This window comes from Diabrotica undecimpunctata, chromosome 4, assembly GCF_040954645.1.
Source record: "Diabrotica undecimpunctata isolate CICGRU chromosome 4, icDiaUnde3, whole genome shotgun sequence".
Classification (NCBI taxonomy): domain Eukaryota; kingdom Metazoa; phylum Arthropoda; class Insecta; order Coleoptera; family Chrysomelidae; genus Diabrotica; species Diabrotica undecimpunctata.
The window spans coordinates 71,985,755-71,997,462 of record NC_092806.1 but is presented as its reverse complement, the minus strand read 5'-3'; the positions used below and the strand labels follow the sequence as shown (position 1 = coordinate 71,997,462).

General features: G+C 33.3%; 1 protein-coding gene across 1 annotated transcript; it reads right to left on the bottom strand.

Annotated features, from left to right (window-relative positions):
* Nucleotides 1-2,408: 2,408 nt before the first annotated feature.
* Nucleotides 2,409-7,453, bottom strand: LOC140438713 (uncharacterized). The gene is made up of 6 exons (XM_072528358.1): nucleotides 7,439-7,453; nucleotides 6,316-7,111; nucleotides 5,215-6,224; nucleotides 4,764-4,923; nucleotides 3,403-4,412; nucleotides 2,409-2,450 (listed from the first exon to the last, which is right to left on the bottom strand). Exons 1-6 carry the CDS (start codon nucleotides 7,451-7,453, stop codon nucleotides 2,409-2,411), a joined length of 3,033 nt encoding a protein of 1,010 aa, XP_072384459.1.
* Nucleotides 7,454-11,708: the final 4,255 nt, after the last annotated feature.

The following is an 11,708-nucleotide window of genomic DNA, read 5'->3' as shown; positions in this document are numbered from 1 at the left end:
CGCAAGTAAGTTACGTATATTGTCATTTTTAAATACTTATGAATATTTCATTATAATTAAATTTGTATTAATATTATTATCATGGTAAATTAAACATATGATTAAGTAAGTTATGGATACCTATTGTCATTTTTAAATACTGATGAATATTATTTATTTAATATCTTAGCATTTTTAGAATCGGAAACATTTATTTGTTAATATTTCCACTGATTGATTACTTTATTTTTAATTATTAGCGTACTTATTTATATAAAATGGTATATTAAATTAATATTAAGTACATTATTTCTTTTTTAAACAACTGACCTAAATTTGTTTTAATGGAATCTTAGGTTAGAGTTTTAAAATATTCGAACTATAATCGTAATACACATCACCTAATTAGCCGTGATCGTCTAGTGGACTAGTTGTTCGGATCCCACATTGTGGCCGTGGTAACCCAGGTTCGAATTCTGGTCACGGCAATGTGCTAACATGTCATGTTGAGGCAATTTTTTGTTTTTTTTTTGTTAAAAAATATTAATTACTGTGTTTAAAACAATAAAATGTATTTTGAACAAATTTTTACAAACAGGTGTATATAAAAAATACTCTAACCCGCTTCAAACAAAATTTGTTTTAAAAAAGTTATTGTTGGAAACGAAAAATTCCATAATAGGGCAGGATTAAAAATGATACTTTTGTTTATCTATATAAAAATACCGATTCTACAAATTTTTAATGAGGTTTGGAATAAAAATTTTACAACAGCGATTCATTGCTCAGTTTTTGAAGTTATATGCATATATTAAACATATGCGTAAGTAAGTTATGTATGTTGTCATTTTTAAATGCTTATGACTATTGCATTTTAATTTGTATTGTATTATTATATTGAATTATGTTGCAATGTATTTTATTTTTATATTAATAACAAAATCAACAATGAATTTTACTGCAGAGTATGTGTTAAAAATTTTTTCTTGTTTCATACATATATGAAAATAAAAATATACATTTTCATCAAAATATTTTGATGAAATCCTCCTATTACAAGTCAAATGTTGTTTATATACAGCAAACGATGCACCATATACCTATATACCTAATTCTGTTTCTCTTTCTGCTCTCTTTTACCTATAGCATTACATATGTAATGATTGTGCAGATTGACTCCCATAAAAATTTGTAACGGCGAACGCGTGTATAAAAGTATAACTTCTATCGGCAGTCCCACTGGACTGCCACACCCGTTTTTTTTTAAACTGATCTTTTTGCATCAGAGTATATAATACTTACTAAGCGAAGAAAATAAAGAAAGTGAAACTCCACAAGGTTAAGTCCTAGTCCTATATTATTCTTAGTTTTAACAAACAATATTACTAAACCTCTAAAGGCTCAACCTTTTGCAAATAATCTTGCTGTTCTAATAAAAGGGAAAAAACTACAATAATAACAAATACTTTGCAGTATTTTCTGAACCAATTACAACAATGATCTCTAAATTTTTAGTAGCTAAAGATCAGCAGTACTTTTCTACAGAAAAGTTTCATTACGTCTCCCCCTTTAAAATTGTATAATACCACCTGAATAAAGTTTTTATTTCTGAGCCTTCAGAAGTATTGTGGACTGTATTCCTTGTATAAAAAATATTTATTCTGACTTTAACACTTTTATTATAATAATTTTATAAAAACTTAAAATTAACAAAACCAAAAAAGAAAGTCTTGTTTTTGCTTGACAGCTACGCGTGGCGTCGTTGTCGCTAGTGTTCGAAGCATGCGCCCTGTGGTCCGTGCAGGGACGGCTCTTGCACTGTTGACTGCTGAACATGCCGCCCCCCTTGAAAGGCTTAAGTGATGCCTTTCAAACAACGCTTCTTGTAAACCATAACCATTATTGTTCATCCATTGGCAGGACGGCTAACTTTACACAAGGCCTTTTGAATTCACCTTTAGAAGTACGCACAGTCACAACCCGCACAACATTATCTGTCCCAGCATGTAGTTGCAATATTCTACCCAATTCCCATTTAGTAGGAGGAAGACCATCCTCTTGAATAATAACCAATGATCCAATTTTCACGTTGTCAGCTGCTGTTCTCCATTTGGTTCGCTGCTGAAGTGAAGAGAGGTACTCACGTGACCAGCGTACCCAAAAACTCTGAATTATCTGAGTCAGGTGATGATACCGTTTCAACTTATTCGGATTTATTTCAGTTAGCTCTTCTTGTGGCAGTGCTACAAGTGGTGCTCCAATTAGAAAATGTCCAGGGGTGAGTACACCAAGGTCTTCTGGACTTTCCGACAGAGGTAATAAAGGACGGGAATTTAGGAGAGACTCAATTTGCATCAACAAAGTATACATTTTGTCATATGTAAATTTATTATTACACATTACCCTTCGTATATGAAACTTTACCGATTTTACAGTTGATTCCCAGATGCCACCAAAATGTGGTGAGTGAGCTGGAATAAAATGCCAATGAATCTTATGTTCCGAAAAATAATCTAAAAAATTTGATTTTACCGTTGCATCATTCATAAATGAATATAACTCCTGCAAATGATTATTTGCCCCAACGAAGTTAGTTCCATTATCAGAATACATATTTTTACATAGACCTCTTCTAGCAATGAAACGTTTAAATGAATTTAAGAATGAATTAGTACTTAAATCATATACAAGTTCATTATGTGTCGCCCTTGTTGTAAAACGTGTAAAAATACATATATAGCATTTAACTACTTTACAATTCCGTAAATAGCTTGTTTTCAATTCAAAGGGACCCCCATAATCTACACCACAATTATAAAATGGCCTTGTAGGCAGAAGTCTAGATTTAGGTGAATCTCCCATAAGAGGTACAAGCAATGTAGGTTTGACACGAAAGCAAGTAACACATTTATGCAGAATGTGCCTAACCGTGCTACGTCCAGATAATAACCAACATTTTAAACGAATTATTGATAGCAATGCTTGTGGACCTGCATGCAAGTATTTATGATGATACGATATCACTATAAGTTTAGTTAATACATGGCCGTTCGGGAGTATGATTGGGTGCTTTTGGTCAAAAGACAATTCTGACTTTTGAAGACGTCCACCAACTCGTAATAGTCCTTTATCATCAAGAAAAGGATTTAATGATAAGATTTTACTCGATTTATGTATTGGTTTTGATTTTTTTATTGTTTGTATTTCCTGATGAAATACTTCATTTTGTGCCATATATACCAAACAGAAAAAACTTCTTTCTTTTTCATCTACAGTAAAAGGACCCGTTGTCTTATTATTAGATGATTTACAATTGGTGACAAACCGAAGTATATATGCAAAAAAACGCTGCAATTTAGCTAAGCTGGAAAATTGGTTCCAAATTTCAGCAAATTGCACAGCTGATATAAATGTTTGAATTACCTTCTGGTCAGGTATGATAGAAATGTGTGAATTTGACAAAGCCTTAGTAGGCCAAGACAATTTATGAGAAGCTAACCATGGTGGCCCATTCCACCACAATTTTGAAGTGTTTAATAACTTTGGTTCATATCCGCGCGTAATTATGTCGGCTGGGTTATCATGCGAGTCAACATGATGCCAGCTATATCCATTAGAAAGCCTTTGTAGTTCCGACACCCTATTTCCAACGAAGGTTTTCCATTGTGACGGTTCACCCAAAATCCAATAAAGAGTTATCATTGAATCAGACCAAAAATGTACCTCATCAAAGCTAACACCTATTGTTGCGATAACCTCCGATGCCAATTTGGCAGCCAATAAAGCACCACACAATTCCAATCTAGGCAAAGATATTGTTTTTAAGGGTGCTACCCTTGATTTCGCACATAATAAATGAACTAAGCAAGAACCACCTTGATCCAGTGACCGAATGTAGAATGCTGCGCCATAAGCAGACTCTGAAGCGTCACTGAAACAATGTAATTGTCTATTAATTGGATTAGAACACAAAACTTGCCTGCTAATGTGAGTTTTCTCCAAATCTGCAATTGATTCCCTAAACTGGTTCCAAGCTGTGTGTAAATCTAAAGGTAAAGACTCATCCCAATTTAATTTTAATTGCCATAGTGATTGCATTATTAATTTAGCTTTAATTATAACTGGCCCTACTAGTCCAAGAGGATCAAATATCTGTGAAACTAAAGACAGAACTGTTCTTTTGCTAACCTTTGTGTAATTAGAAAAATTGATTTTATATTGAAGCGAATCTATCTTTGAGTTCCAATAAAGCCCTAATGTTTTTGTTGTAACATCATCTGCAAGATAATGTTCAATGTCTCCCTTTATTTGAATATCCTCATCAAAAATTTCAGGTTTGTTTGATACCCATTTTCTAAGTGAAAATCCTGCTGTGCACAAAATATTATTTAATTCATCCTTTAATGATTTTACTTCTTCAATTGAACTCCCTCCTGTAAGCAAATCATCAACATAAAAATCCTTTAAAATCATCTGGGAAGCTAGAGGCAGGTTCAATTAATTCTCATGAGCTAATTGTTGTAAACTTCTTATAGCCAAAAATGCTGCTGGAGCGGTCCCATATGTTAGCGTTTTCAGCTTGTATGTCTCAATTGGTTGCTCATCCGAAAACCTCCATAATATTTGTTGTAGTTTTTGCTGAGTTTTGCAAACAAAAACCTGTCGATACATCTTTTCGATGTCTGAAGCTATAACTACATTATGTTTTCGAAAACGAAGAAGAATGCACATTAAATCATCTTGTAATTTTGGTCCGACCATTAGAACATCATGTAATGACAAACCACTGTCAGTTCTAGCTGACCCATCAAACACTACCCTTAATTTTGTAGTTAAAGACGTTTCCTTTAAAACTCCATGATGTGGAAGATAGTAGTTGGGTGTTTCTGAATTGAAGTCAGTTTTATCTTCAACCTTTGACATGTGGCCCAACTGGATATATTCCTGCATAAACTCATGGTATTTAATTTTCATTTCCAAATTTTTATTTAATTTATTTTCCAATAATTGAAATCTTTTTAGTGCATTACTATAAGAATCTCCTAAGTCAGAAATGTTTGACCTTGTTGGTAATTTAACAACAAAATGACCGTTTTTATTTTTAATCGTGCTAGCTTCAAACAACTCTTGACAATAAATGTCCTCCCTGGACATAACCTTTTTTGCACCAAATTCTTCTATTAACCAAAATTTTTCAATTTGGTTTTCCAAAACATTAGACGAAAAATTACATACCACTGAATTGTTGCTAACCTTAATTGATTGACTAACTGGCCCTGAAATAACCCATCCCAACTTAGTTTTTTGGAGAATTGGTTGATCTTTGCCAAGTTTTATCTGACCCACACATAATAATTGCCAAAAAACTGATGCTCCCAGTAATACATCAATTTGTTTTGAAACCCCAAATGTTTCATCTGCAAGTACAATGTTTTTAGGAATATTTATAAAATCCAAGTTTAAATCCGAAGTTGGTAAATTGTCAGAAATTTTATCAATTACCAATAAAAATGCATTTGTTTGATAATTGCTAAACTTTGATAAAAGTGTCCCATTTAATGCCTGAGAAATGTTTGTTATACCTTGACCTAAACCTTTAACCGGAATGTGTACCTTATCTGCCCTTAATTGTAATTTTTCAAAAAATGAACGTGATATAAAATTTGACTGTGAACCTGAATCCAATAAAACTCTACATTCATGCAAAATTCCATATTTGTCTTGCATATATACTAAGGCCGTTGAAAGTAAAATATCAGTTTTTAATCTGTATGATATACCTTGCTTAGAATGATTTAAAAAATTAATTGAATCCTGACCTATATCACCCGAATGTGATTCTAAAAAACATGTCTGACCTATATCACCCGAATGTGATTCCAAAAAACCTGTCTGACCCAAAAAGTTTAATTGAGATGTACCTTCCATTGAATTATTATGGAATGCACCTTGTCCCTGAATATGTACTTCCTTTCCCTGATTAGATATGCCATTTCCCTGTGTGTGTGTTTCTTTCTGGGTAGATATACCACAAATTTGTGATTCAACCTTTGATCCGTTGAGTTGAGTTGCATTTGTTTGTAAATGAGAATTGTTTATAAATTTACCATCCATATGTAAAAGAGTATTGTGTCGTTTTCCACAAAGTTTACAACCTCCCCATGTACAATGTTGTACTAAGTGTCCATCCTTTAGACAGTTCCAACATGCTTTTGATTTTGTTACCTCTTGTCTTCTACCTGACACTGATAAATTATGAAATTTTTAGTATAAAAATAAATAAAATTTTTAGTAAAAAAATAAAAATAAATAAATAAAAATAGTGCGCTAAATTACAAAGTGCACATTGTTTGGACGTTGCAATGAATGACTTTGATAATGTCATTTTTTGCACCCTTTTTTTTGTTTCCTTTGATATTTGCTCTATATCTTGTTTATCCCCTTCTGAGTGTTGTACTTTATGATCTATAAATGCTAAGAATTCCTGTATCATAGAAAATTCGTTAACTGGACCCTTTTCTAGCCATTCCTTATTTGTGTAATAATCAAGCTTTTTCTCTATGGTACAAAGTAAAAGAACATCCCAATGTTCAACTGGATAACCTAAGATACCTAGTGACTTTAAATTTCTTTTTATACAACCTGACAATTTCTTTAATTCTAAACTATTTACCTGAGTTATTTTTGGATATTCATATATAGCTTCAATATGACCACGTGCAATAAGTTTTTTCTTTTCATATGTTTCAGATAAAAGTTGCCATGCAATAGTAAAATTTTTGCTAGTAGTTTTTAGCTGCTCCAGCTCATCCTGGGCATCCCCTATTAAAGCCCTTTTTAAATAGTGAAGCTCGTCAACATCATTTAAATCAGAATTTTCTATGACCATACTAGTAAAACTATCTCTAAATTCTAACCAATGTTGATAACAACCATTAAAAGTTGGAACCTCCAGTGGTGGTAACCGTACATTTTTTAAGCTATTTCGATCTAAACTAGTATTGTGACCTGAGTTTGCTATAGTATCGTTTAAATTAACTTCATTCTTTAATATAATTTCTGCAGAGGCTATTAGTTTAAAATATGCATCCTGAAAATCTAACCTTTCTTGTAATTGTTCCTCTGATGTTGTCTAATAAGTCAATTTCACTTTGTATTTGATCAAAATCATTCCACCATTCTTTGCATTTGTCAACCCTAACTTGTAATTCTACTATTTTATCGTGAGTAAAACTGCTTATAAATGAATCAAATTTTGTAATTTGTGCCTTAAAGATACAACGCTTTCTTTTTAAAACTGTTAACTGATCCATTGCATCGACTATGTATAATATCAATAAAGTTTAAACCTTGCTATTAATAAATCCTAACAAACCGAAATTATAATAACCTTGTGACACAAATTAATATCTCTCTTATTCCAGGATAGGTATTATAGAAATGAAAAATGTGTACTCACCACATACCATGCCATGTTAATTTTTTCACTTGCCGATAAAAAATACACTAACACTTGTTGCTTGTTGATAAAATCCATTCGAATAACCATGAATAAAGTTTTTGTTTCTGAGCCTTCAGAAGTATTGTGGACTGTATTCCTTGTATAAAAAATATTTATTCTGACTTTAACACTTTTATTATAATAATTTTATAAAAACTTAAAATTAACAAAACCAAAAAAGAAAGTCTTGTTTTCGCTTGACAGCTACGCGTGGCGTCGTTGTCGCTAGTGTTCGATGCATGCGCCCTGTGGTTCGTGCAGGGACGGCTCTTGCACTGTTGACTTCTGAACACCACCCTCTCATTAAAACCTTCAGCAATATTCCTGTATATGTGGTTTGACATACGAACATGGTAGGGACACATAAAATTCTGGGAGTTCATTAGAGTGGGGGTTGCACGGAACATTTGCGAGCTTGACCAGAGCTATTCAGAGAATTTTCCACGCTGGGAAGCATAATACTTCAAAAGCTTCATAGTGCTATGCAGTATGATGTCCTCTATGCGACATCAGTCTGGAGTGAGGCTATAGACATACCTTATACGATGCTCATGGTATGCGTGGATACAGCTAGTCTGCTGCGAGTAGGATGTACCTACATAACTGTCAGCTGCCGCTCTATGGGAGGTCACTGGCTGTGTTTTCTTATATGTGTTGGCTGGTGAAAGGGCCAGGATTTATAGTCATAGGCAATGGAACATTGGAGGGGGAGTAATAATTAAGATAAGGTTGACCGAAAAATTAATTTCAATCAACCAGTGACAGAAAGAGTGAAAATTCAACACGTAATGTAGCGGAGTGGACAAAGTCACTAATCTCGAATTTGAGAAGATGGGTAGACTGTGGGCATAGGCAGCTCGATTAGTACCTGACGCAGATGCTTACTGTCCATGGCTACATGCGTGGCTATTTTTTAGGTTAAGGAGGGCACAGTCCGATCAGTGCCTTTACTGTGGTCTTTCAGACAGTGTGACCTACACAATATTGTAATGTGAGCATTATGCGGATGAGAGAGAAGAGAGAGAGAGAGAGAGAGAGAGAGAAATTTGAAAGAGAGTGTAACTGTAAAATTTTTGATTTCGTAAGAGAAATGACAGAAACAATAATCAAAAGAGGTGGAACTTAAAACTAAGTTCTAAAACGTTTGAGTAGCATCTAGGAGGTCGTTAGAGAGGGATAATCTGAGAGAAATGGCTGCTTTGCTAAGTCAGGGGGTTCAAAGCTTTTGATGGTTCTTGTGGGTGTGATTTTCCCGATGAATATATGGGAGGAAACAATTTCGCTGGGGTATTCTAAACCCAAAACTACCTATGCCACAGGTGTCTGTATGCAGATTTTCCTTCTTCTCTTTAAAGAGGTAAAAAGAGGAACACCAAACAAATAGTGTTCCAGAAAACTAAATCTAATGAATATCTTGGCAAACCGTAACTGGGGATCAGGTCAGGAGTCAATTATATCTAAATTAAATTATGGATTAATAGTGTACGTATCTGCTTTAAAAACATTATTAAAAAACAGACACAATGCTGGTATTACCGAACATATTGAGTGAAGCCGTAAAACCACATCTATAATCTATAGATAATACTTAGCTTTAGCATATGCCATATCGATAGCCTCAATCCTCTCTTCGGTTAGACTTCTAACCTTTAACTTCTAACCTTTAAGAAGTTTATCAACTATTACAATAAAAAGGCCTGTTTCCCCAAATCTTACTACGAGAGAATCGGAATATAGTGTTCTAGCCTAAACATTCAGTTGCTAAGAGTATTACAAAATAATTTTAATCATTGTCTACCTTAGACTATGGAACAAACCAAAGTCATTACAGCATTAAGTACAAATAATAAGGATGAAATAACCTATTTTTAAAAGCAAATTTAAAATTTAATCCTAGACCAACACTACAATGATTAGACTAAAGTATATACAGGTATAAGCAAATGTGAAGCTTAAGTTTAAGAATTAGTGGTAAGCCCAAATGACTCTTTTAAATTAACACTTCCTTAAATTCCAGCATCTATATTGCAGAACTATTTGCTTTCGTTAAAGCCATCAAAAACACATAAATATTAAAAAGATAACCACTCAAACCCACCTTTTAGTCGAAAAGAAAAACAGGTTTACACGAAAAAACCAACACATACCACACAAAATCATTTAAAAAGGTAAGATCACAATCTAAAACATTTGATTCGCACAGATTATCTTTCCCAAATTTTAGTATTGAACGTGATAGTAGTGGTGTAGTAGTTCCAGTATGTATACCAGAGTCTACCACAAGTCAGGAGGATTCTTTTATTTCTGATCTTTTTGTTTGTCTATTGCATCCTCTGATTGTGTTGGTAGAGATAATAAGTTTAGTTTGGTACCATTTAAAATTTTTGACCAATCAGATGATGATTGTTTTGATTTTAATTCATTATTAGTGAAGAAACATAATGATAATAGACCTTATCTTCCTATTAAGATTTAGGACAATCTTATTTGGCTCTTTTAGATAGTGGCTCAACATTTCTGTGATAGTTTCACATTCATTAGCTTTACTGAAAAATGCTGAGATTTCTATTATGCCCATTTCTTCTCTGCAAGTATCTACTGCAGATGGTACAGTTCAGTCTATTACAGGTAAATTTGAAACTGAAATCACAGTAGCAGATTTATGTAAACAAATTACATTCTATATTATTCCCTCAGTTCAGAATTCTATAATTTTAGGTATGGATTTCTTAAATGCTTTTAATAGCAATTGTTTTAATTTTTCTTTATCTGTTTCTCAATTTAATCTGTCGGTACTTAGTACTATTTAGGACTTGTCTAGTTTATTTACTTTTGTACAAAGACAATTAGAGAGTATGATCTCTTAATTTATATCTCGTTTATCAAAAGACAAGTTAGGTCATACCTCCTTAATATCTTACAATATTGAGGTGCGAGATACCACACCTTTTAGACAATATCAGTATCCTATTCCTCAGGCATGGCAAGTTGACTTGGAGAAGGAAATCGATTCCATGTTAAAGTTGAAAATCATTGAACCTTCCATGTCTTCTTACTGTAGTCCATTGTGGTTAACAAAGAAAAAAGATGGATCTTTTAGGGTTTGCTTCGATGGTCGAAAGTTGAATAGTTTTACTTCAAATCGGGATGCTTATCCCCGATTTGAAGTTATTTCGTTATATTTCGTTATTCCCCGACTAGATGTCATTTTAAGTAAACTCCAGAATGCTAAATACATTTCTTCTATCGACCTATTTAAAGATTTTCTTAAAATACCTTTCAGTGAGGAAAGTAAAAAGTATACAGCTTTTGTAGTCAGTGAGAAAGGATTATTCCAGTTTGTCACTATCCCTTTTGGTCTTGTTTCAGCTTCTCAGACAATATGTCGTTTGATGAATTTAGTCATTGGTCTTCAATTAGAGCAATATGTTTTTTATTATTTGGATGACATTTTGGTTGTCACTCATGATTTTTCACTTCATATGGAAATTTTAGATAAGTTGTTTTTACGTCTCAAAGAGGCTAATTTGACTATTAATTTAAATAAGTGCCAGTTTTGTCGTCCTAGTCTTAAATTTTTAGGATATGTAGTCGATAGTAAAGGTTTAAGGACAGATCCTGATAAAGGTACAGCCATTAAGGACTTTCCTATACCTAAGACTACCACCCGAGTCCGTAGGATATTAGGAATGTGTGGATATTATCGTCGTTTTGTTCCGTCTTATTCAACTTTGTTGTCTCCACTTACAGATTTGCTTAAAAATAGGATAAAAGGCCAAACTATTACATGGACTTCAGAAGCCGATGATGCTTTCCGGCGTATAAAAGAAGCTCTTACTACTGCTCCTGTCATGACGTCTCCGAATTTTAAGGAGCATAATGGTTCGGAACACCCAATAGCTTATACCCGCAAAAACCTTACTAAAGCACAGAAAAATTATTTCATCACAGAAAGAGAACATCTTGCAATTATGAATGGTCTAGATGCCTTTCGGTACTATCTTGAAGGTCTTAAGTTCACTAGCATCACCTATCATAGTTCTTTATTATGGTTACATTCTATGAAAAATCCATCACAGCGTTTATCCCGTTGAATTTGTAGGCTTTCTGTATTTGATTATAGTGTTACGATAAATTCTGACCCTAAACTGTAAATATTATGACTAATTCTTTTTTGTTGTAGTTATTTGAGAGTGCGACGATCTCTCATCGACGACCGCAGACTGGT

Bases quoted from the DNA above. Each gene is read 5' to 3' on its own strand.
- LOC140438713 (XM_072528358.1), bottom strand. The intron at 6,225-6,315 runs GTAATTTAGCGC...ATAATTTATCAG, and splicing joins GTCCAAACAATGTGCACTTT to TGTCAGGTAGAAGACAAGAG. The intron at 4,924-5,214 runs GTATGTAATTTT...GAGTTTATGCAG, and splicing joins AGGTTAGCAACAATTCAGTG to GAATATATCCAGTTGGGCCA.